Raw genomic sequence first — 27,771 nt, forward strand, 5'->3', positions numbered from 1 at the left:
GCTTCTGTCATGGGGCTTTATAAGAAATCAAAAACACTCGCATTAAAACACAATTATCCAATTCCGTTTTACAATATAACTTCTTTATTTTCCCTTTCGTTGCATGTACGAATACAGTTTCCGATAAACATCGTCCAGAATAACCGCGTTCCTGCTTACACAGTTTCACACCTGACCATAAATTAAATCGTGACAGGTCAGATCTGGTAGTGCACAGCAAAACCAGCAATAAAAATATAGAATCATCTGAAGAAATTCGAAAACAGGACATTCGAAAGCGTCAAACAAAGTGGAAAAACAACACAATAGACTCAGGATAGCAATCTAAAATGTGTAAATAAAGCAATTTTGCCACCGTTACAATAATTTCGCCGAAAAAAAGGCGAAAAAACACAACAACAGACCATTATTGATTGAAGAGTGTAATCTGCTGGCAGTTGAACTAGGCAGATACATTGGTTCTGAGAGAATAAAGTCAACTTGACTTTATTCTCCCAGAACCAATGTATAGGTTTGAGGCCTATTCTAGGATCTGCCTCAAACCTACAATAACCAAACAATACCCTTTTGTCTACTACTTATGGGGGCACATTTTGAAACCCAGGGAGCATGCGCAAATAAACTTTACACCAGTTTATTTTTGAAAAAGCCGTCATTTTGAATTTCAAGTATGGGTAATTTCTTCTACAGTGCCGAATTTCGCACGGTGACCCCCGGGCCTGATTTTTATTCTTGATTAAAAATGGAATGGTTAAAAGTTCTCTTTCGGAAAGTTTGAGCAAAGGTTTTTTTCCCCAATTTTATAGGCTCATACCATCTTAATGGAATACGCGCCTCTAAAATGGAAGCCTATAAATGAGGCTATGATTACATTTTGCAACCATACTCGTACAAAATGATCCCCTCCCGCAGGTGGTAGACCTGAAAACTATTATACAAAATTTAAGAATCAAAATATTTGTCCCGGAGGCGCACCCTACCCCACGGGGCAACGAGCGACTGAAAACGGTATAGCCGTGACGACTGCTCACCAGTCGTTCTTCGGCCGTGCTACAGCCTTGATACATTGTGTACATTTCCGCGACAGTGTCACAGTACGTCCGTTGTCTTACCTTCCCATGGGAGACTTGACGCGACGTTTATCGGTATTTCAAAATATTAATGAAAGAAAGCGGAAAACGACCTTGAAGTGGCCATTTTTGGATAAAGTCTGAGCGAAAACCGTCTCATCTTATTTGGGTTCCAGAAAATACGCCTTCGCAAGCACCTTAGTTTGAAGAAGGTTCAGCGGGAAACATATTACATTGTAATCTGGATACAGCGAATAATGCGAACATAAATCTGGCTGACAGCGATTCGAACATTTATTCTGGATAATCTCTTAACACATCGGGGAATTGCTCACTAAATAAATGATACAGTGTTTGATGAAACCAGCTTACTCGGAGAATCATTAAATGACCCGTTCTCTGATTAGGCCGTTCTCTGATTAGGCGCGCAATTAATTATGGCAAGTACTTTTAAACATCGCGTTACAATTTTCGCGGTCACTTATATCTGAAACGCTGAAATACCAACAACTGTAAAAATATATAAACGTCCTGTTACCTCTCTGAAACCATTTTTCAGGGGAATATGCAAATATTACACTTGTCTGGATCTTTGGTGAACATAGGTAATGGCATATCGTCATGACACAAGCATGCGCACACTTAAACGTTTCAAGCCTACAGAACCATACGTTGATAACCATACACACATGCATGCATACATACATACATACATACATACATACATACATACATACATACATACATACATACATACATACATACATACATACATACATACATACATACATACATACATACATACATACATACATACGTAGCGACAAACAATTTAAGCCTTAGTAATTCAGAACCTAGCAAATCCCGACATGAGGTTGTCATGGTGACTTTTGGCCGTTTCTAAAAAAACTAGGGTATACAGTTATTATCGTAAGGTCATGATCTAAATTTAAGGGCTAACGTTTTTCCCATTTGACCTATCTATTGTATAATGACCGAAATAAACAAAATGGCTTTGTTCCAATCACGTTACTAAAAAACTACTTTCGCTGTCGCTGAATTTTATAATGCCAGCCTCGTAAGTGGTATTCATCCTCCTATCCCATATCACATTTACTTTGAATCAACCACATATTGAAAGGAATGGTCCATTAATATGATTGGGGGTGTCGTCGTTTTGTGCTATTTGTGTCATATTCGGGCGCACATAATAATTGTAACTGTGTGACAGATATCCCTTGGAGGTGGTAACGAATACACGAATGAAAAGGGGTGTTCACGAGTCGTTCTTTACAGGGTTGCCTCGATCTCATACAGGTGTAGTTGTCGTGCATCAAGACCGTTATTACTTGAACTATAATACGTAGCCCATAGAATTCGCATAGACGTTCCGTGCTTGTGACAGATCGGTGGAGCACCATTTTACGTGTCCTTCAGTTCAGTTCTCTTGAATGAGTCAAAATGAATGCCTTAGGACGCGTCTGTTGGCTCCCTCCGTGCACCCTTGAACCGTGGCAAATGCATATTGGTCCCTAGCTGTGGAAACGCAGCTATCTTTTGGCGGGGTTGCGTGCGTCTTTATGTGGGTCAAAGGTCAACCCCGCCACGGATAGCTGCGGGCCAACTGCGAGCGAAAGTGGGTCTATTACGACGACACAACATGTATCGGAACTTTGAACGGCAAAATAAACCAAAGTGAGCGTAATTCAATAAAATGACCTATACCTGCCTGAACTCTGATTATTGCTCATTCCCTAACTCCTTTTGTGAACAAAATTTCTGGTTCGTTTACGTTATTTCGGCTGATTTTCCAAGGAGTACTCAAGATTTTCACTCCAGCAGCGAACTTTGACTTCTATTGATATGCTAATAAGGATCTGACCGAACGAGCGACGTCTGTATTAGCATATCAATAGAAGTCAAAGTTCGCTGCTGGAGTGAAAATCTTGAGTACTCCTTGGAAAATCAGCCGAAATTACGTAAACGAACCAGAAATTTTGTTCACAAAAGGAGTTAGGGAATAAGCAATAATCAGAGTTCAGGCAGGTATAGGTCATTTTATTGAATTACGCTCACTTTGGTTTATTTTGCCGTTCAAAGTTCCGATACATGTTGTGTCGTCGTAATAGACCCACTTTCGCTCGCAGTTGGCCCGCAGCTATCCGTGGCGGGGTTGACCTTTGACCCACATAAAGACGCACGCAACCCCGCCAACAGATAGCTGCGTTTCCACAGCTAATTGGTCTCAGACTGCGTCTCACTTCACAAGTTCAGGATGCTAACCCGGTGCTTTTGGTGCTCTGTAACTGCGATAACGAACGGACTGATAACTGCCACGTCAATCGGTCCTTTGAGCTGCCCTTGACCTATCGTGTACAGAAACTTTCCCTCGCCTGTGTACTTGGCGATCCGGTCGTTCCAGAAGTCGCAGATATAGACATTGTCCTCCTGATCGACGTCGATTCCGTAAGGCGTGACGACAGAACTGGCAGTGCTGAACGATGATTGCAGTCGCCCGTTGCAATCGTAGGTCTGTATGACTGGACGCCCGTTTCCTGGAACGATGACGTGCCCCTTGCTGTTGACGGTGAGGGCGCATGGATACTGCGTCTGACCCTCGGCGGCGCTGTAGGTCGCAAATTCTCCAAGGTGGCGACCGTCGAGGGTGTACTTACGAATGCACGACCTACCCTCTTGGACATCGGTGACAAGCACTTGGCCTTGTGGAGTGACAGTGATTCCACGCGGCACAATCCCTTCCTTCGGGCCGAATATCCTTAATACTTGGTCGTACTCATTGCAGACGACGATTTGATTATTGCTGATGTCTGTAACGAAGAACTTGCCGTCGTCGCTGTAAGCGATCCCGAAAGGCATGAAGGGTCGAAGAAACTTCTTGAACTCTGACGTCACCTTGCACAGCCCGCGACGGTCGAGCACCTGCAGCCGATGGTTATCCTTGTCGGAGATGACCATCTTCCCATGTTTGTTGATGATGATCCCACAGGGATGGTTAAACATGCCAGGCTTAGTACCTCTTGATCCAAAAGCAAGAGGTGTTCGTGCAATGACTGAGTGATTAACTGCTGTTGAAAAGTAAAGAAACACAGTCACTAATTATTTTAACAACACACAGTAACGGTACCCATCTGTATTTCTCAGAGTTTTCGTTGCATATGTGTCTATCTCAGTACTAACTGTACGTATGTACGTATGTATGTATGTATGTATGTATGTATGTATGTATGTATGTATGTATGTATGTATGTATGTATGTATGTATGTATGTATGTATGTATGTATGTATGTATGTATGTATGTATGTATGTATGTATGTATGTATGTATGTATGTATGTATGTATGCAAGTATGTAATATTATGTATGCCTATATTTAATGTCTGTCTGTCTCTTTTTGTGCTTACGTTAATTCAGAATGAATGCTAAAATTAGCATACCATGCCATTTGTATGCTCATTTCAAATGCGATGTGTTAATAAGGGAATTCTCTCGTAACTACCTTGAATCTCTGGTAACAGTTTAACGCATCTCTGTCGCTGTTTCGCTGAAACCATCAAAGACATGGCGTCTAAGAACCATTTCCATTTGTCTTGATAGGTCTTCGTCTCTGGTACGGGTGTGTTCAGGCCTTTCTTGAGAAATTTTACACTCGTATGATCATAGGGCTTGGCGTTGGAGAAACTGCTACAATCTACGTTAAACACGAAATTGGATTGATTACTTATGTCCGTTTTATAGTGGTGATATTTATTAACCGCTCTGACTCGATAAGCACCGACCAATCAGAGAGCCCTTTTAAATAAAAAATCGTAAACCCAGAGAATAGGCCCACCTATGAACTTGTGATTTCTTTCCCCTTGTATTGCAAAACAAAAGAAAAACAAACGGACCCCTTCGCTGTTTTGTTGCAACATTTGGTCTTGATAGGGTTTTGTCATCCGGGGAACTTGTCCAATCGTAGAGTGTGTAGTGAGCGATTTGTGTTAAAAGTCATTATGATACACTATTCATAAATAACTACCTCTATTCGTACACGACTACTACCGGTACAGATACTAGAATCGTGTAATATTGCAATAAGCTTACTTAGCAAAATTTTACTGACCTACAATTTTAACAGCAGTAGACGAGTAGTTTTCATAATCCAAGGCAGTCATCATCGTGTTCCACTTGTCAAGGACCTTCGACCACGCTTGATGATTTGTCCTCGGTATGAGAAGAGTGTTGTCGATAGCCGAGTCAGCGTCCATGGCATGGATGCGGTTGTCATCGCCTCTAAAGCGACCAAGAATTTCTGTAGGAAAAAGAAAAATCCGTGACAGGAATGATCATTGGGGATTGGGTGATTGAAGTACTGTGTACCCGTGCATCGCAGTGACTCAAGCCACAAACGGCATACGATTCTTGTGGATGGATTCCATTCTCATAATTGTATGAATCATCATCACTTGCATCATGATGGTAAGTTTGGAGACAAAGTGTTTCAAATCAATAGGACATGAATGAGGGAGCCATTGGGCTATGAGCCAGGGATCGAGTATTTATTTAGAGGCCCACAAAAAGCGGACCGGTTCGTATCTAAAAATTCGTGTCGACTAAATTTCACTCATATCGCTTGAAATAGAAATATTGTTAACCGTAACTTTTGTATTGAAAATCAAAAATGACCCAACAACCGTTGCTAAAAATAAGCACGATAATGCATGCAAGAGTTAAAAGAAGAATATCATTTCACCCGGCGGCCAATGATTATAGAATGATTCGGGATGTACTCATTTTACAGACCAAGACCATATTGCTCAAGATTGCATGATGTATTTGTAATTGATGATATTTAGTAATTAGAGGCCCGCCTCTGATCCAGCAACACCCTTCGTAACTTAGCAGTGCTGATAAAAACGCAAAAGTTAATTCAGTGACTGTTTCAAGGCTCTGGAAGAAGGATGTATCTAATATCAGGACCTAATCTCGCAATATTCTACGCTTTGTGTATGCGATTGATTTAAACTCCCATGTCATGTGACGGAATTTCAGATGCCATGAAATACTCGTGAAGAGAACCTAGTGTTACGAAGATGTCTGAATTTCCTCATGGATTCATTATATTAAGAAACAGATTGCGATTACTTCATTCCGTGATTGGTTTGCGGTATACATGTCTAGTTGTCTTAACAATGGAGGTGATCTGCACTTCTTAATTGAATTTAAAAAATAAGAAACTCACCATTCTTTACTTCGCCAGGTGACCTGATACTACTCTTCGGTTTCTCGTCTCCTAACTTCATGGCTTTCAAGATCCATCGTCTAAGTTCTCTGTCCCACACTTGGTACAGATTCATGGGTATTAGTGTGATCACTGGGCCACTGCCTTCACTGTGTTCCGTATATGAGTCAAACTCTGCATCGCTCAGGTAGGTGTCTCTGATCGCACTTTTGAAGTTTTTCTCTAGTCCTGTTGACAATCGCAGACAATTGTTAAGTTATTTATACAGAAATCGCGCCGTGTCATTCATTATATGATACGGTGTTGTGCAGGAAGGATGCCGTACATATACATGGCACATGGTTATGCGAATATCCATTAACGGTAGACGAATCTGATTTATCGAAGTACTATCGCCCAGGCATTAAAAATGCCTACGTTGCACCATGTGGCTTCTATCGATTAACGTCGCCAAAAGATATTTCAAATTTCAAAGTTTTGGTCATCAAATTTCAAGCAGTGTGCAAAAGATCTCACCTTGGATGTTAGGAATGGTGGCAGCTAGCTTGGATTGACCAACTACCGTGACCATGGCGTTCCAGGTATCTCTCAGCTTGACCCAATGCTGGTACACCTTTTCAACGTCAGTGACAGCCTTGCTCGACCCACCGCCCCCCTGCTTTCCGTACACGTGATCCTTGAATTCTGAATTTAAGATAAGGAGACCGTTAGACGTCATTGCGTAGTGTATGAGTCACTGTGTACTCACTTTTGAATACAAGTGCAAGCGCAAGTATTCGTCATATTAGGTAAGTACTGCTATGTAAATTATTAATGACAGCGCCCTCTTTGCTCTACCCTATCATCAGTGTTACGGATGTTAACTTTGACACACTGGACGGCTGGCAAATTTCATCATTTTTTACATGACTCAGTTAGATTGATGCATCTGAATGTCAACATTTTTCACTGTCACCGTGCCGAGTTTTTGACAAACTTTATCGTACATTTGTACCCAAATGTAAAGCGGTGGTGGAAAAATCGACTAAAAGTATTTCCCTTTTGTCCATCATTGCTGGTATAGTGACCGCCACTACCCTCACCGTTTCTATCGATGTAAATCCGCACTATTGTTTTGCCAGTAGTAATTAATAGGGTAACTTCTTTTTCCTAAAGCCTGTTAAAATTGCAACATATAATAGCTTGTAGTGCGTGTTAAATCGACCACTTCTCACTCATGAACAAGTTTCGTTTATTGCCTATAGTCTGCCGTTCCGTGTACTTTAAATCGCCGACTGTTTTCTTCCACTGATTACTACTCAGTGATCGAAAAACTAACCTTACTTGACCGTTTGGTACTAACATCTCCCTTACCTTGCACCTGTTTTAAACTTGTCTTGTAATCTTCGTATCCGAGGGCCATTAACATCTCATGACCAGTTTCAAGTATGCTAGGCCATTGACCGTGAGCATGGCTGCCGAATAAAGAGAAGGGAATTTTTCATCCTCTAAGTGACTGCTAATATGAATATTGCAAGATGAAAAATCTATATCTATGAGGGCGCACTTGTTAATTTTACAATGAGGTTCAATGCATTGACTCCGTTTAATATATTAAAGGCAAGCTTGAAAATACCACAGTACGGATGACGTATGCATGAATACGTCAATCACATTAACCCTTTGAACCCGGCACTGAAAAAAATGTCCGCTTGATGTCATAGGTCACAAGGCAGGGCTCGAAATTAGCGGTAGTCCCGCGTCCACAGACTACCAACTTTTCCCCGGGGCTACCAAAACCCATGAAATGGTAGCCCACATGGACTACCAAAGCCTGGGACATGAAATTACTTAGTTCGACATGATGTTGATCGCTTTTCGATGACCGACGCTCAAACAGTCAACCTAGCTGGACACAGAAAGGCCAGACTATGGCTTTGTCATGCAAATTGAAAGGTGACAGTGCAGTCGAATTTGCTGCGACAAACTTTCATCGAAATATCATTACCTGAACTGATGTACTTGGATGACAGGCTTGGGAAATGATGGCCAATGAAAATTCATTTTCGTAGTTATTTAATCACAATGTATCAATCGCAATTAAATACAAATTATAAATAGCGTCCCTAGTACTAAACCCAACACTCGCCTTGGCCGACTTTATCTGATACGTGTCAACATGAGTATTATGAATTATTTCCGAAAAAAAAATCTTCATTTAAACATGGGCTACCAGACCTTGTCACTGGGCTACCAACTTCAGAAAATGGTAGCCCAATGGGACTACCAGTAGAAAAGTTAATTTCGAGCCCTGCAAGGGGTCAGGGTGCAAAGGGTTAAGAAAAAGAATGAACTTCTATAGGTCAAATTGAGAACAATGAACGAAATTTAGCTGACTTGTATTTCTTATTCAATTTCTGTTATACTTAAAGCCCCAATAGTGGCAACTGTGTAATAAACCGATCTCAAAATATCTTCAGTTTCCGAGAACTTTCATTGAATAAGACCCATTAGAGACTGAAAAAGTGTGTACACTGTTATAAGTGTGGAAAGTGGCATGTAATTTCAAACGTTTCCACATTATTGTAGATTTCCCGCCATTTTCAAAAACTAATCATATGACAGAGAAAATAAAGATTACAACAACAAAATGTTGGCCATCATGCGTGGTGCATTCAAGTAAATAGCATCATGCTTGTTTCTTTTACTACCACGATGTGTATGTGCAGGAAATACTGATTTTTACACTTTTCTGTGGGGTGCTATTTTATGAGTGCGGCCGCATCCGTTTATTATTCAACCTGTTAAAACGTCACGGTGTAGGCATGGTCCAAATCAGCGAGCAGTGATACGTCTATACACGTCCTTCAATTAGCACGTTTACACGAACCAACTTTGGTTTGAAAATAAAATCATGATAATAATTCTTAAAATTAGCAGCTATTGGGGCTTTAATGATAACCGTTTATGTGCCAATCTAACTGAATGTTATTTGAACATATTAAATTAAGCAATATAAATTGGTCTCTTCTTCATGAACTTCAATTTAACGGACGGTACATTTCTTAGGATAAACTACATAAGTCACTGATAAACACACTTTTGAGGATGACAAAATAGGAATTGGGATTCAACGTGGAACCTACGCAAACTTACTTCAACCAGTCGGTCAATACCAGTTCAGGAATGCTGATGAAGTGATCGCTATCGTCGCTGTTTTCGATGTAAGACATGCAAACTCGTCTCCTTCTGGCAGTAAATGCAGTTTCCGGCATCTTTAACACTGTAATGGAATAATAAACATATTGTTAAGTTACCGACCATCCTATACACCTATCTACCTACCTACTACTACCTAACTACATACCTACCTACTACCTACATACATAAAATACATAATATATATACATACACACACACACAACACACACATACATACATACATACATACATACATACATACATACATACATACATACATACAGACAGACAGACAGACATACAGACAGACAGACATACAGACAGACAGACAGACAGACAGACTAACTTACTGAAACTCATGCGATGACTCTTTTATGATGAAAGTATACATACTGAAGATTGTTGCTTATAGTCTTCGAGCGAAAAAATACATAAAAAGATACAACACCAAAATCACTCACAGTTTAACCTTTGGATGTAAGTTGTCTTGCTACCGTATCCAAGAGTAGAAATCAGAGAGTTCCAGGCGTCTAAAGCTTTGAACCACATGTCATGCAGTGTCTTGGGCATCAAGATAATCTTCTTAAGTTTGTCTTCAACGTCTGCCTCTGATTGGTCCACACTGTGACTTTGGTCTTCTTCCAAATCTGCGTAGTTCATGAAGAGGCAACATATTGAGAAATCGCCAAAATTTATTTGTTCGATAAGGTCAGGTATATAAATCTGTAGCATCGTTCTTTTAAGGGACCGTCAACTAAACGAACTCATTTTATCGGCCATAACACGTCGATTCTGGTAGTTTCATCAATAAATCATGATCTTTGTTATCATACTAAAGCAATCTTACAAACATGTTTCTTCTCGGCTAAAACGTGCATTAATCAAACACTCGTTTCATGCAAATAAACTATTGTACGGTCAAAATGTATGCAATATACTAGTATCATCCAGGGATATTATCTGAGGGGTGCAACAGCGCCCTCATGCTGTTGGCTTTACCTTACCTGGTAATTTAGGAAGCGTCAATCGATACTGCCTGTAACCGAGGCACGACACCATCACGTTCCACGCGTCGAGCAATTTCCTCCATTCACTGTACGCAGCCTCTGGGACTGACATCATGACTTGGCTTGCATCGTTTGCGACCGTGTCCTCCATGGGTGTCGGCGGCTTGTTCTGCGCATGCTCGTCTACTGGGGCGTCGTTGTTCTGGAGTCGTCGCGGTGGCTTTTCATAGGAACTAAACCTTTTAGCTAATAATAGAAAGGCGGAAGTTGAGTGAGTGTTGATAGCGCAGCGTAGTTTTGAAATGTGCAGATACGGAACACAGTCCGGAATAACTATAAATTTCAGAGGCACTTTACAATGATTTACCGCCAAAAATAAACTGAGTACAGTTGCTGCGATGTTAGGATACCATGGCAATGATCACATATTTACCGACTTATTATTATTTCTTGAAACATGATACTGGCATGTTTTTTATGTCTAGAAGGCCTTTTTGTTTACATATAGATATTATTTTTCCTGTTTCGGGTGTCCTTTCCGTCTTTCCTATGGTCACTGCTTGGGTTCTGCATACTGAGTGTCCATCCGTTGCCGGTTGTCCGGTCGATTTGATTCCCACTATAACCCATGACCTACCTTGCACCTTCGAAATCGACGCCTTGGACGAGATATTTATCTTACAGCCTTTCAGTAATTTCTCCCAGGCCACGCATATCGTCAGGGGCATTGGTATCGTGATGTCGTCTTTGAGGTCTGTCTTTGTGAGAACCACCGATTTCCTTACATCGCGGCGGTCGACTCTCGGCGTCTGCTCGTTTCCTAGGACGAGGAGGAGAAAAAAAAGTTTGCTTTGCTACGTGTTGGCAGTGTAATTCAGATAAATTCAGCATGTGTTGTTACCAACAGTTAAAATAATCCTACAGTCCGCTCCTTAAAGGGACAGTCTCCAATCCCTGGTTTCCGAAAACCCTATCCTAGACATGCGTTTACCGAAACATGGTCTCACTATTGTCATACTCGAGCTGAAGTCGGTATATGTTTTGTCAAAGTTTAATCGATAATAGTGAATTTTAAAATGCCCTTTGGTTAAATGAAAGTGGATAATATGTTCCCTTCTATTTTGTTTTGACTAATTTTCACTCTAAAGTCATTTTCACGATCATACCCGACCTTCACACATCACCCAACATACCTGGGCAAATGCACAGGGCGGCCATATTGTTTTCAGCCTGCTGTGACGTAATAGCCAGGTCCCAGTCGTCGACTGAGTTACACCATTGCTGGTATATTGTGCTTGGCAACGGTTTGAAAGCAGAGTCCTTACACTCGTCAGTTTCGAGTGTTCCATATCCTGAAAGAAACAACGCGTAATTACATGTATATATCACTGAGATCACGTCATAAACGCCTGAAAGGTCAAAAGTTCGTACATTTCAGGTTAAAAGTAGTATACACATATTGACTGGGCATGAGCGTCACAGCATGCATTTGTTGCCCAAGGTCCTTAGAGTGCCCCAAAACTGTTACAGGAGGCCGTGTGCCGACGGAAACAGACTGCTATCGGACGACTCTCTAGCCTAGATTGCTTTTCCCTTCGCTTGCCTCCGTACCTCCGTCTTCACACGGTAGTGAAGACAGAGGTACGGAGGCAAGCGAAGGAAAAGCAATCTAGGCTAACGACTCTCATGCCCAAGGGGAAACAAACGTATGTTGTTGTCCGAAATATAGCCAGTCAATATGTGTTATGTAATACACCCCGTCAAATCTTCTCATAAAATATCGAGAAGTTCCTCAGCTATCATCCCTATCGTCTCAGTTGCAGACGATAGGGTCATCTCTTCACGCGTTTTACAATGTGTGCATCGTCAAACTCTCCCACTTTATAGCTATTGCAAACTGTTTACCGGTTAACAGTTTCGGAAACTGTTGACCGGTACATGTATCTTGCTCTTTGCATGTATCAGCATAAAAAATGGTGCATCAAACATGAACATAAATTAACGAATCACAATGTAGAGTTATATAAATTGTTAACAGCAGCAATGTATTCAAGTCACCGTATTTCACATCCTTTCCTCACTGACGAACGCTTTCAGCGAGTTTGCATATTCAGACCCGATTTCTTTATGCACTTCTAATCATTTCTATCTCGTTGATACTCAGGCTGAGAACCAAGAATGTTGAAAAGTGGCACATAGGATTGTTGGATAAGTGGGTTTGTCAAAATGAAACAAAATATAGTTACGTGCAAAATTATGATCTATTGAACACATCTACATGTAAAAGCGTATATTATAAAAACATTCACACCCATTATCACCACTTATAACAATGGGTTAGGGTCAAACCATAGCTGTGAAGGGGTTAAAATTATGTCGGAGTTTACGACCAGTTAGCCATATTGAATGGACGTAGATATATCAATCTTATGTTTAATATGACGATAACCATCATGCCTTGCAGTAAATTTCGGCACCACGTGCCCAATCTAGACCAACTCATCACTATCTCGATGAAAACCAAACTGACGATTGAAAACCCGTCATAAATCTTAGTTTCACTTCCTACCATAATTTATTTCCATTAATTTGATACAGGCAGAGCAGTCTGTTCACGCTGAGATTTTCGTTGTGTACGGCGAGCTTACTTATATATTCTGAAGTAGTATAATCTGTATATCCATTATACTGCTCATAGACTCAACTACTTACTTATATCGACCCACACTTAACCTTTAATCAGATGAAATATTTGGTTCCTACGGGCACAGAGAGTACGGTATATATATATATATATATATATATATATATATATATATATATATATATATTACACATATATAATGTTTATCACGGTGCAAAGACTCGATACCTTTACTTTTCACCGTCGAAGAGTGCTGCTTCGTTTCTTCGATGGCCGTTTTGACTGATTCCAATATGGTACACCATCGTTGATAGGTCCCCTTCGGTACCATGACAACGCGCCTGGTTTCCTTGCCATTTCCCGTCCTGTAATCTGATTGGTTTATTGAAATTCTCCTAGAGGTGCTGAGAACACGCTTCCTCTCTGAAAGGTCGATATAAGCCAACATGAAACTTCGGCAGGGTTTCTGTTTACATTTGACAGTCGGGATAAAGGGGGTCGCATTACTGATTTTATGAAGAGATAAACTCAGTTCACTGTATGATTCATTCGTCTCAATGTCATTGTACTGAGACTGTATGATGACACCTTAAACGTCCCATTTGTTTATCAATGGACCGTTCACTTAGTCCGCTAGCAGGGTTTTCATCTCGAAAACATGTATTGCGCTGTTACACTGTTCAATCATGATGAGTTAAACACCAGTCTTTAATATCTTCCCTAACATTGTGCCACTTCTTTGGTCGTTATATCATTCCCGAAAGGTCTTCTTTGAACCATAGTTGCCAACGACTCATGGTGTATAACCCTACCGCAATGATACACTGATGTTTGCGGATTCTGTTGTGTGTTAAAATAATCCCTAAAGTTTCTAGGCTGCAGTAGCGCGCCGCCGTCGATTGCTACCCTTGGTCCTATGGTTGACGTTGTTTAATAAAACTACTTTTCAGCAAGCTAAGGGGTGTTGAAGAGCATACAAAGTTAGCTGTCTCTACAAGCATTTCGTTAACATTCAATGATGTTTTTCTATTAATAGCAGCTTCTCCATCACTATCTGGACTCAATTCTGTTCTCAATAAAACAATGCACCGTACACTTTCCGTAATACATTAAGATATTGTACGTGATACCGGAACAAGAAAAAACTTAAACATTTGTATAAATTAACATACAATAGGCATGCTTATAGATAGAATAGAAATCCCATTGCGGTTATAACTTCGAACTTGTATTGTGTCTGTTAATTTTCAATTATTTTTGATCTTTCATAAGTGATATTTTTTACTCCCGGAAAAGCATAGAGTTCACCTTGTCAACACAGTTCACATGTGTATAACTTCCGTCATTATTGGTAAATTTTACAAATGAATTTTGATGCGGGACAGAATCCATTTCTTATATTATGCTATGAATAATTATTTCATATTGTTCAAAATGCAATGAGTCGGCAAGGCTAATAAGATACTTTGTATTTAACCACACTATAAGGAGTAAAAGAAGAAAATGCATATTTTCTTCAGCAAATTCACGGTAATGATATCAAAATTTACAGTTATTGTGCCCTTTTTTTTGGAAATTTTAACTCGCTCACCTGACAACTTGGCGATACTGGCCAGGTATGAAGCAAACTGTTTGACCGCAGCGATGACAATCAAGGTTTCCAATATCCCCGCCCATTGCTCATGTCTGGCCCCGGGCACAGTGACGTACAGTCTGTCACGGGTTGCCTCTCTTTCGTTCACTTTCTCGTGTTTGCTGGTTTGCTTGTCGCTGTCGTCACTTTTCGTCGTGGAGGTAGTAGATCCTTTTTTATTTCCTGCAACGGAACAAAGTGATCAAATTTTAGTAATTACTTGGCGACACTGTATGTGCAGTAAAGCTTAACCAACACAGTTTGCTCTCGATTCAGTAAATATATTATTATTATTATTATTATTATTATTATTATTATTATTATTGTTGTTGTTGTTGTTGTTGTTGTTGTTGTTGTTGTTGTTGATGTTGATGATGTCGTCGTCGTTGTTGTTGTCATTATCATCATCACTCATCACTTTATCTCAGACTGACCAAAAGGCCTTTGCTACAACCAAAAATGTAATTCTTCACACTGACAAAACACCAATTCAAAAAAGAATTTCCTCTGTTGGGTCACACAGTCCCTCTGGTTGGATATAACACGCGAAAGACACTATCTGATTGGCTATCATGATCGTCTGCAGCATGATCAGTACCAAAATAAAAAGCCTTTACTCTGACTCTGTTCAGAAATCCAAGTCTATAGCAAGGGAACTGTCAATTTCTGTATTACACACCGTTCTGTTAATTTCAGAGGTCACGCGCATGACCTCTTCTTCGCGACGGTTGCAGTTAGCGTCGACGTTCGAAAAAAAATGTAAGTATTCTGACATGATTTGGGGGAGTAGGCAGGTCATACAAAAACACCCTGACATTGAAAATGGTGGCTTTGGACTGGAGGATGGAGAATCGTGGCAAGGCGGTGTCACTCATAGGTTAATTTTTTACTTCAAGCCATGTTCCAATTCTGACAACGTTATTTTGATATATTAACAGGGATAATGACTGAAAGTTTTGATAATATTTTCACTATGGGTGTACTATTATTGGTCTCTGTAAATTCGACTATCACGTGACATGCGGAGACTGTGTTAAACTTGGTAAGCTGAACTAAAAGCATGCCGACATGATTTAGATAGTAGAGAAACAAAACTGCATATACAGCCGGGCCGAAAACATACACCTTACTAGTAAAAGCTGCGATTATTTGAGCCTTGGTTGTTTATCTTTTATCAAACCATCAAAAGAACTTGTCAGGTCGGAAGTGGACTTGCCCATATACTACGTTATCTTACTTTAAAACACCCGGATGTCCATTAGTGAAAGCTGCTCGTAGTGGGTCTCGAAACTGACGCATGCGCTGTGCATATTAGAAATTATGGATGAGTAAAATTGAGAGAAATATGTCAGGATATACTAAAACGCATTACAGAAGTCTGTTAAACAGTTTTAAAATTAGGACTTTTAGTGAAATCGAATCAAAGCCTACAGCTGAATTATCGCTCACAGTACTCACGACGTAGAAGAACTATTTGACGATCTGCCATTATGTACATTAGAATGCTTCGTATCGAAACTAAAACCGAAAAGAATCCGCAAAAATCGTTGCCAAACTAAAACTTGTCATGATTTTGACATAAACTGGGTTCATAAGATTTATGTCCTTTGGGATTGATGTATTGGGGAGGGGGGGGGCGGATTACCTCCGGCAAAAAATATTCAATTCGACAAAGTGTATCACGTAACGGTGAAAAACAACTGGCTGGTATTCGACGGCTCAAAAGCACAATTCCTTAGTTTAAATGTCAGTTTGGCGCTGTTCGTAGCAGAGCTTGAGTTCGAAAAATACTGCAAACTCTGATATGGTGTGAGTGATGACATGGCATTATTAGACTTTTACCGTGAGATTCAAATTAATAGACACATTGCAGAATGTTAACAAAACAAATCCAACCACGTTAACATTGGATTACAATGATATCACTGAAGTGATTCCTATATGGCCATTTTATTCTATTAAAAATCACAAACAGTTCACCAGTTCATATGACTTCCTGCATGGGAGGGGGTTCACAGATTTTGCAACGCACACGCATATTGCAATAGTGTACAGATGCATGGATGAACGCGTGTATGACTGATGGCGAAGGCGAGCATTTATACAGCCAGTAATGTCACGAAGGAGTACAAACAATTTTGCGACAAATGTCATGTACACATTAATCCATGGTCTATACTGTTGGTAAACACAGTAATGTGTCAGTCCGCCTTGATCGTTGCTTGCATGGACTGGTGCCAAATGAGGCAAAGTTGAGCACGGACTGAGGTTAAGTTGAGCGACAGGAAAAGTGACTTAAGTTTCATCGGTAGCCAGTGAGGCCGTCCGCGTTAAAAGACGTTCACAAGTGGTGGGGGCAAGCTATTTTATTGCATCAGTGGCCCAAGTAGATGGCATCTATTTCATGACAATAGACTTTGAAAATTTTGTGTTCTATTTTATTTTACGAACATATTAATAGGAATGAACAAACGTGTTTATGAGTGAACATAGAGGGTCTTTCGTAAAAGGAACAGGAGATCGGAGAGTTGCGGTGGGGAGAAAGGCAGAAGGGAGTTTCGGTAATGGAGAGGGGAGCGAGGAACACACGAATGGTGGTTTCTTTACATGAAGTAAAGATTCCCCCAGAGCGTGAAGTACAATTACAGCTGTGATATAAATGATCAAGAGACTCCGTTTCAACCTTGCATAAAACACAAAGTGTGGTTGTAAATTACTGCGGGTTAAACTTGTTCAGCTGTTTGCTTGTGTACAAAATATTGTGGGGTAGTTTATGTTGGAAAACTCTAGCCTTATAATCTATTGATGTTTCCTATTCGACTGCAACAGTCAACGAATGAGCCGTTGGTGAATTTCGCATGACATGTTCACCTGATCGTGATCCCTGAGTCTCGCCTGTGATTCATTACCTACCGAAACAACATCACATGCACGCCTACTCGCTCAAACCTGGCTCTTCGACGAAATGCTTTCGGGTTATTTTTAGATCCAGATTGCCATCGCTGTGTCACGAATACTGTATGTAGGTTGACACAGTTAGCCGGTCAGGCATAGTCGTTCAGTTCAAAGGTGAAGCGACGCCGAAGGATTCTTCTTATTGCATGTTGTAAACAAAAGACTTTGAAATCGAGGAATCTAAACTCACAATTGATTGCGGACGCATGCATCATCTTATCTCAATTATATTATTGCCTTGTAAGAGGGCAATAAAGATATTTTACGTGGCCAATAACACATGTTATGCTGGTCAATAACACATGCCGCATACTTGATAATATGACAAATTCCTGTATCATCTCTTGGTGAAAAGGGCCTTTGCCCGATAACGTGACAGTACGTTGTTGCTGTATATACGTGTTTTGGCTCGGTGACTTCGAGGGCGAATGGCAACGGATTGGTCTTTGGCATTCAGTTGAGAAAAAAACTGAAACGGCTAGAAACCACGGAGATCAAGAGTGATAAAAATCTTTACATTTATAATGATGAGGTATCACAGGACTTTTAACCTTTAGAGTCGTTTTTTACAACCCACCTGTAAACGCCGAGAGTCTCGGGCATCGAGCACAGCGGTTTATCGATAAAAGGAAATGCCAAACGGGGGGGCAGAACAGAGCCGCTGATATTTTCAACTTAGGTGCTATTGAGGAAGTGGAAGTTTGACTAAATTCCCGAGTGAGGTGAATGTTGTCGTATCAGCGGTACCTCCCTTGTAAGTCTTTGAGTGCATGGCAAATACAGCGTCAGTCAGTGACACTGTACGTGCAGGTAAGGCCAAAAAATTCGTTTGTTTCTTGTATATGCCCTTCCGAAATAGGATAGGTAGATAAGGAATTTTTTAAAATTGACTTGACCGACAGAAAAGGAGATATTCAAAAAATGATATACATGTGTGTTGTAACATTGATAAGAATCTTATAAAGATAAGAAAAGCAAAGAAAAAGTTTTGGGTCAGGGGTTTTACCCCCGGGGTGGGTTGGTTACTCGAGACAAGGGCAAGGAGGTAATTTGGAGAGGGTACGCATGCATGTTATTGTCGTTCAACCTGGCCCTAACAGTCCGATGACATTGGGTGTATCGAAAAATGGCACATAACACGGAAGAGTTCGGAGTTTGTGTCGTCTGTGACACAGGCTTTTAACATCGACAGCGAGGCTGTAACTTTGACATGGGTCGAGTGGACTTTATGTTGACAAATAAAGATTTTATGTCGACCCAAAAACGCCATGGTATTTTATCTTGTTGATTTTTGCCAGGTCGAGTGGCACACAGGAACTGTTATCATCTGCCCTGAATTTGCGTTAACCACAGGTTGTTGAGTGGGTGACACGGCCTCAGAACAACAAAAATGCTGTTTTGTGTACTCGAAATATTTTAAGGGATGCAGACAGTTTGGGGGACACGGTGGGATGTGAGGTGTGGTGTCGGGACAGTCCACCGTATTGATCTTGTCAATCAGAGCATATTTATATATCTGATGCTATTTACATTGGCGCTTCTTTTTAATAACAAAGGCAGGCTCTTCAGAAACCGAGTGGAAGTAACGTATTTCACACGGCACCGCTCGTTATCTGAACTAGCAGTGCATGCTCGTTCGCCGTCTACACTTCCGAGCACAGAGGTGGTGTGGCCGTAATCAGACAGGCATGAACCACAGTCACCTGTGGTCTATTCCGCTCTGCGCCTATGCTCCCACAGACGTGTGTACATATGCCTTCTCAGGCATAATGTACGCACGTCTATGGGGCGCGTAGACGCAGAACGGAATACACCACAGGTGACTGTGGCATGAACCTGCACACAGAGCTATACCGTCAGTATACCTTACTCTGGTAATATAGTAAACTTCAAAGAAATGACGTTCAGCAAAGCATTCTATCGATGACCTCGATGTCTCGTTAAACGGAAAAGAACGCCCATCAATTATGTTATTTCCAGTATTATGCAACGCAGGGTTTCTATTAGATCATTGCTGACGGCCAGAAGATAAAAATAGATGCCGGATACCAACGTAGAGTATGTGCGACCATTGCACAGCTCTGAAGGTCAGATTACGGTACCGAAGTCCAGACATAATAATCGCGTTGCGAAGCACGCCCCTCTAATTATCATATTTATTCCTGGTTTGGCATTTCCAAAATTGTGATAAGTGTTGTTCTGTGCTAGAGCAAGTAGCACGTCTACCAAAGTACGGTCCCTCCACAAACACCAAAACCGGTTTGTGGAGGGACTGTGACCAAAGGTACATGTACGTTGGTATGTCTTATCAATGGCACCGGTGGTGACACTGACAGGGTGACTGTGGTAAACATGCTGGTTCCGCAAAATTTCAAAACACCATTATGTGGGATTGTTCACAAAAATCATGTAGATGACGACGTCTTGTTTCAAACAAACTTATTTCAATGTAGCACGGCCACGACTGTACATCTGAGAACATCATTTACCAGGTCTATCCTATATTAAATCATTCACGGAAAAAAATGTTGGAAAAATACCCTGCTCTTCCCAGACCGTGACCATAACATAGAGACGCCCCCTTTTCCGTAACTGTTGTAATTCGCACTGATGTATACCCCTTGTACCCTGAGAGTCTGACTGTGTCCTCCAGGCCAATGGCGAGAGCTGTTGGGTTCAAACGACGGTGACACAACTCACAAACCGAAAATTGTAATATTTTAAAGCCAGGTTTTTACGCTTCTTCGTGATTTTAATGGGGGAAAATGATGTTGTTTTGCACATTTTTGTGTCAAATAGCTGTGTACACTTTAACTTTATTTGCAAACGTTACATTGGTTAGAATTGTTATTTCTGACAAACCTGATTTTAGGGGAAGTAAAATGTTCATTTGTATGCCTACTCACCCTTTTTGTTGTTGTTGTTGTTGTTGGTTGATCGCTTCCTCTGTTTCTTCGCACACACCATTAAATTCATGGCTTCCAGTTCCTGGCTCAGATTTCTGTTCTCCGTGTCGGGCAGGTCCAGATGCGACAGGATGACGGCCTCCTTGATGGCATCTCGATTGCGGAAACTGACCGTCGGAGTGGACGCGTGACCGTCGACGGACGCCGTGGCTCTCTTTTCTGTTTGACAGAGCGAGAGACAGTCAGCCATGGTAAGAAAGCCAGGACACGAATGACAGGGTTGATGAAATCGTTACACGAGACCAAAGCGGGAGACAGAGAGACATAGGGTGATAGGTGGTGCGGAACAGTGACATAGACAGGAACGACCAGAGAACACGGAACAGAACAGGTTGCAACTGAGAGAGAAGGGGGCGACACGGAAACAATAAATCGATCAATGAAGCGTGTATATGTAGTGTATTGTTCCTCATAAAAACACACCGTTGACGCGTACCAATTTGCATGGCGTACTTTGATTTGTCACCGCCAAAAAGACTTTGCACCTTTTGTTTTCGTACGTGGCGATTTTGATCCCAGCTTCGGACAAAAACCTTACTTTGATCCCCAGCATACCTTGGTTTCACAATTCATACAGCGATGAAAGATTTTGTACATATTTTCAAGTACATGACCGTCAACTTTGATCCAAGCTTAATTTTTTTAACAGTACTTTTATCCTAACTGGCCAAATCCACTCTGAAAGTTTACTCAGTTAAAATGCGAAATGGCTTGTGATCGGTGGATTCGTTATGGTAACTGATTACATCTTTCAAAATTTTGCTTATTTCCTATATCATTTTTCCGTTTTCACAAGTCTCCCTGCGTGTTTTTTATCTTCATACCCTGCCTGCAAGGCCTTCAAGTTCACGGCGTACGCCTTACGTCATCACGACAAATGACGTCTTTAACGACTTTGATATCATTAGTTTTAATATACCAATTAATCAGAGAATTTTTGAATGATGTCGATGTTTAATATCAAGCGCCGATGGACGACTAAAAGTTTTCGGCTTGCTTCGGGAAAAACTCGCTCTGAACTTTGACCTCAGCGAAGCAAAGCGTCGATTTGAGCACTGATCTGCAATCGTTCGACCGTGCAGAGTGAGTGACAGTGGCTTTAATCTCTAGGCAAAAAGTCAAAACAATCGGTCATTATTCACAGTCGAACAAAAGAGCCAGCCTGGATGAACCACTCGATCAACCTTTGACCCGTATGTATGCCTGGACGCCTAGTGAAAACCGCCGAACAATAGTTTATTGAGTATAATTGTAGATAGGCTCGCTTACAAACACCGAAACAAAACAAAATAGTATTAGTATGGAAACAGAATTATGTGTCCGGTACTTATCAGAGAACTTTTGGTCATATGAGGTGTTAAATATTTTATTTTTCAGTCGTGACCTTTGGTGACCTTTGGTTGGAACATCTGTCGGCTGCCGCTGCAAACTGAGAGTTGTGCGGTGGCATGAGATGGATGATGGTTTTATTTGGATGAGTGGATATATATATATATATATATATATATATATATATATATATATATATATATATATATATATATGTGTGTGTGTATATATATATATTACATACATAACACCACCAGCTACGAATAGAATGGTACATCTCAAGCATATGAGTGAGAGTGTAGAGCTAATAATCCTTTCACTTCAGTCTGAAGATTGCAGGATGTATGAAACTTTAGTAAAAATTTTATTACTCTGTACTTTTATATATATATATATATATATATATATATATATATATATATATATATATATACATATATATATATATATATATATATATAAATTACAATAGTAATGATACGTGACGGCATAAAATAATATTGTGCATTTCCGTTAACATGCCATCAGGAAATAGGGTAGGTTAGTCAGGAACATTATACTTACTTTTGTGTGTGAATAATAAAAATAAACAACATTTGGCAAAATTATTTGTGATTTTGGAGTATTTTAATTCGAGTAGGTCGGGATGCCGGAAAGTCATAGTTTTATTTTTGCCACACAAGCTTTCACTAAACTTTGTTAGCACTGACAAAAGTCAAAGTATCGGGTGTCGGGGGCTCGCCTTGTGATAACCTTACGATGTCAATGCTGTCATCGGATACAGGCAAATAAATCAAACACTGCCGACATTTAGTGCATTTGCTAGCTAGACAGTATTGCCACATATTCTGTGAGGGGGTAGGTGCGTATTATCTTTGCAAATTGAATATAGTGTTGACTTACAGTGATCAATAATTGAACGTCTGGTTCTTGAAAATACTTGTTAATTGAACATTTTTGGCTATCCTGGTAATAAATTACCTTATTATAAACAATAAAAATATGCTTCCAATAACGTGCTTAAAAATGCAGAAAATGGCATTATAACGTGCCTCCGTTTGGTTGGAAACGTTGTGACGCTCCGAAAGTGTCAGCGCGGCAAAATTTCGTCAACCGCCCGTGACTCCTATAGCGCCTGGCCGTTCACTTTCCCGCTGTAAAGAGCAAAATCTACAAAATCACCTATTTTGGGTAAAGTTGGTAAACATCGTGCTCAGCGTATATGAGTTTTCAGGGGTCTTCAAGTGTTAAAATCTTTGTTTAAATCATGCCACGCTTGACTCAACCAACTTGAACCGATTGTGACATATGAACTTGGCAAGATATGGGTCACAGATATGAGAGAATCTTTGCGCGTTTACAATATGGTAGGTCGTATTAACTAAACCATGCACAGATGGACTGTGACGCATGTGCAGTATTTGCTGTTTGAGCAGTGTCATGGCCCAAAGGTCAAACTACAGGTCAGATAGTTTGTATAATCTAATTTGTCTTCAAATGGCAACAAAGTCATGGAAGGTATGCATTGTTTTAATTACTGGAAGCTGTCCCTGAAAACGTTAACTGCAGCTATACACATATTTTTCAGAGATGCTATTTTTAAGGCACTACGCGCTTCGGGGCAGATATTTTGATTATTAAACTGTTAAATTCGCCGGTATGTTGTTTGTGTGAACCCATCTTGAAGTTTGAGGAGTAAAAGAAATTTTAACAGTCTCGATTTTTATATACCGATAAAACATTATTTATCCAACGTCGAAAACATGGGAAGCCATTTTGAATTTCAATTATCGGTCGATTTTCGGAAATGTGTTTCTCTATTACAAAATTTGCACTGTGACACTTGTTTTTTATTCTTTATTTTAAAAGGAGGATGGTTCATACTTTCACTTAGAAAAGTTTCAGCAAAAGTCCAATCTTTAATTTTTGGACGTGCCAACTATGTAATTACTTGCAGTTCAGAAAATGACAAAGACAAGATAATTATACGATTGGAACTAATTTGGGATAATTGGATCTTTATGTTTTTTTCAAATTTCTCAAAATTTTTAGGTGCCATATAACTGAATGTTGCGATATTACAAATTACTCATAAAAACAAGTGTGTAAAAGCAGATGAGATTACATTTGCAGATTGAATCGACATTACTTCACCATCCAATTATCCCAAATTAGTTCCAATCTTGCTTAAATGGAATAATGCCAAATGTAGGGCAGAGATTTGTGTGATCGAATTCGACATGAAGTTAATGTTTGGCGACTGACATTTCGAATACGTGGAATAGCCAAAACTTCTGGCGGCAAATATATGTGTGCAAATTCTCACAGTTGTAATGCCATGCCTGAGCGACACTTCTTGGTTTCAATAGATAACGCTGCAGTATGTGATGAGCGCCGATTATTCAAATATTTGCGAAAAAAGTAAACATTCAAAGATCGACATCTGATTTGGTTGTCTCACCTTGCTTTTTCGGTTGTTTACCACCGATATGATTTGATGACTTGACGACCACAGGCGTCTTAGTCGTTCTGGCGGTGCCCGCGGGAGATGAAGTTGGACGCTGCCGCGCCGCAGTGCCGGTCGGTCGAACATATTTTCTGTAGGTTACCTTTGGCTGCGTGCGTTTATTCCGGTTGATGTCCACTTTTTCCATGATGATAGCAGACCGTTACGTCGTCATTTTCGTGAAGATATTCACTCAATATTCTTCCAGGATTGGAGATCCTCGGTATATGGCCTTGGCTGAGGCTTTTTGAAACTTTGCTACAGTAGTGAAGGCAGGAGAGTTGTGGCCTCTGGTACGGCAGATGACGTCACTCATCCGACTGAAACCTTATCTGCAAAGCAATGATGAAACTAGGCTGAGTCAGAAAGTAAAGTGCCCGGATATGACGGTGCGGTGGACGACATACGCGGTTTCGTGCAACATGAGGTACCTTGTATAGCATGGCACAGTTACTGTCGTTTCGTCAATGGGGTCAAAGGTCGCAGTGTCAATCGTTTGAGCAGACAAGCCTAGACAAAAGCGATGAGTGGAGTTTCCCGACCTATTAATAGTGCTGTAATGTGATTATCACAGTCATCGGTTAATGCGGTGGTTATCAAGGTCTTGACGAATTCACCCAGCGCGCCGCTTTTCAGTATGAATTCCGTGCGCAGCGATATCGCCGGTAGGTGGCTTGGATTCGGTGAGAATATTGGATTCATCAATAAACTTTCTGTTTATTACCTAGTTAATTCCTTCTTAATCGACTTCTGATGACAAAATAAACCAAAGTGTGATTGTTCGTTTCAAGCCAAGTCCGTTCTATTGATGTGTTGAACTACCATCCATTAAGAGATCACCAGATGATATATGCTTTACCCAGAGGGCTCTTCCCCATTGGACGCTTTATTATTCTTTGATGGGGAAAAGACAAATATGAACCCCGGGATATGAACGCAGAACTGACTCTGTAAAAATATGATATCGCTTCCGTCCGCCATGTCACGATTTGATACACGGTGGTGATTATGACACATGCATCTGCAGGCTTTTATGTGCCTTTTCAATCTCTGTTTCACGCTTCAGGGGTTGTTGACATGGACTGTTTATGTGATTATAGTCTTTCGTTGTCCTTTGAAAGTTGTACACAGTTAGTCAATTTTATCAGAGATAACGCTAATAAAGAGCCTGTCCCTTTAATTGTTTCACAAGAGAAAGATTATTTCTTGTCAAAATGTGGTGTGCATTAAGCTCTGCGGACTCCAGTAGACATGGCTATTCCTGACACAAGGCATGCACTGAGTTTGAATACATCTTGTGTGTACCAGTAGTACCTGCTTGATTAGTTTTGGGTATGTGTTTTTCTGTGGACTACTTTTTTTCAAAAACATGGTTTGACGAATACTACAGACAGGCCAATGGGTCAGAGTTCACTTTCTAAACAAACAGGAAACGACACTCTTTGCGGACAAAAGAAACTGTTTTCATTCTGCGAAACTACGCTTTTCTGCGTATTCTGTCTGTCGACGTCCGTCATGTGACATGTCACGACCTTCACAGGCTGGAGTAGCTCCTCCACGCTGACTCGTTGATCGTGTTATTCCACCCGCTGTTCACCTCGTGTACCATAACTGTGATTCAAATACCCGACCCGACATGACGTGTGAGTGAGAGGAAAAAATATTGGCCAAAGCTAAAACCGCGGGGTCAAACCAAAACTGCGAAGTGGTGAAGACTTTTTTCTACGCACTATGAACTCGAGATACTGGCTGCTGCGGGCATTTCTGTACAAGATACGCTGCACTTTGTTTGTTTGTTTGTTTGTTTGTTTGTTTCAAAAACAACAGTGTTTTAATAATTCAGTCGAAATCAGAAGTGCAACTGCTAAATACTTTATATCGTACACTGCCACTTTGTGATATTTGTCCAAAAAAAACTCGACATGGTACACGAAAGATTGCATGCCATTTTGTCGAACCCTCTGGACATCAAGTGAACGCACACTTCCGCGTACAGAAAACGCCCCTATCATTCAGAATCGTGAGAAAAGAAATCAATAGAACAAATTCATAAGACACAACAAGATGCGTATGTCATCTTACGCAGAATTGTAAAGATGTAGATCATGAAATACTCGGCCTTACCTGCTGGTTAGTCTTTTAGTCAGACTGTCGACATGGCAGAGGGTAGTGTAGGTGTTGAGCCTTGACCGGCCCAACTCTCAAACTGGGTATATACGTAGGGATTCTGGTTGTAAACGGTGAACTGGTCCGCCGGGGTCCTACTTTGACACTGAAGTTTGCGGAAATGATAAGATTTCACAGAAGCAGGGAAACGGGGGAAAATCTTCCCATTATTCAACACAGGATACCGAGAGCAAAAACTGTTGCCCTAAGCTTGATAGGAACGTTTCTGCCGGAATGATCGCGCGAGGTGAGCCCACGCAGTGTCATGTGTTATATGTATGTACAGAATATCTCGGCTGACCTCACATCGCGCCACCGAACGCACTAACAATCGGGAAAGTGTGCCGCAGAAAGTGAGCCAACAAATTCTCGGCGGGTGCGGGTGAGCTGTCAATCACGTGTGCAATTGGGCGGGAAAAGCTGTCGTCAACTGTTGAGAAGTACTATATTTCATGGCGGTAGTCAGTGCGCTACCTCAATGGTTATGTCAAGACAACTTTACCAAAGATACTTGTATCGCCAATTTCAATTGTATCCCGGACTTCCTTTTACAAAACGAATACCCTTCTGGAAAAATTGCATGAAATACATCAGGCACTGAAATCTTCGATTTAAGACCCAACATTTATAAAACCAGGTCTTCGACTCGGAAGTTTTTTTCCAGTTAGAAGACATGGATTGGGGGATCATTGCTAACAGTGACAGTAATAGGGCACATCCGTGAAAACTGTCTTTGCAAAATGACTTCTTTTAAAAAACGGAGGGAAATTTAAATGAAGTGAAAAACTGCTAATGTTACACGCCCATATTCAGTTATATATTATTATTTTTATTGTGACGCAAGTAAAATATGACACCTTAACTCGTTACAATTGAAAGAATATTTGGAAAAAAATGAGACAAGTTTGAGGTGAACCTCTTCCAAAAAGTTACTGCTCGCTAGCCTTGAACAGATACTGCTACGGATGCGGCAATGGCAGAATTTAGTAACAGGCGAGGTGTGTAGATTTTTAAACATGTTTTTCAACTGTTCTTTTCAAGAACATATTTGCAGCTGGTTGACGTATGATA

The 27,771-nt window shown here is 40.6% G+C and overlaps 1 protein-coding gene across 2 annotated transcripts; it reads right to left on the reverse strand.

The window, feature by feature from the left end:
* Positions 1-3,096: 3,096 nt before the first annotated feature.
* LOC139130215 (uncharacterized) lies at positions 3,097-27,046 on the reverse strand. 2 transcript variants are annotated; one of them, XM_070695963.1, is made up of 16 exons: positions 26,659-27,046; positions 24,490-24,866; positions 20,640-20,858; positions 14,737-14,961; positions 13,374-13,568; positions 11,695-11,853; positions 11,139-11,321; positions 10,499-10,747; positions 9,956-10,141; positions 9,450-9,576; positions 7,668-7,768; positions 6,831-6,998; positions 6,315-6,542; positions 5,196-5,384; positions 4,590-4,781; positions 3,097-4,153 (listed from the first exon to the last, which is right to left on the reverse strand). In XM_070695963.1, the coding sequence occupies exons 2-16, from the start codon at positions 24,680-24,682 to the stop codon at positions 3,333-3,335; spliced, it is 3,435 nt and encodes a 1,144-aa protein (XP_070552064.1). In that variant the 5' UTR covers positions 24,683-24,866; positions 26,659-27,046; the 3' UTR covers positions 3,097-3,332. The 2 variants fall into 2 exon arrangements, with proteins under 2 accessions (XP_070552064.1, XP_070552063.1); XM_070695962.1 differs by having other exon boundaries at positions 3,098-4,156; positions 26,659-27,044.
* Between the last annotated feature and the right edge of the window lie 725 nt (positions 27,047-27,771).

This window comes from Ptychodera flava, chromosome 3 (genome assembly GCF_041260155.1).
Source record: "Ptychodera flava strain L36383 chromosome 3, AS_Pfla_20210202, whole genome shotgun sequence".
Classification (NCBI taxonomy): domain Eukaryota; kingdom Metazoa; phylum Hemichordata; class Enteropneusta; family Ptychoderidae; genus Ptychodera; species Ptychodera flava.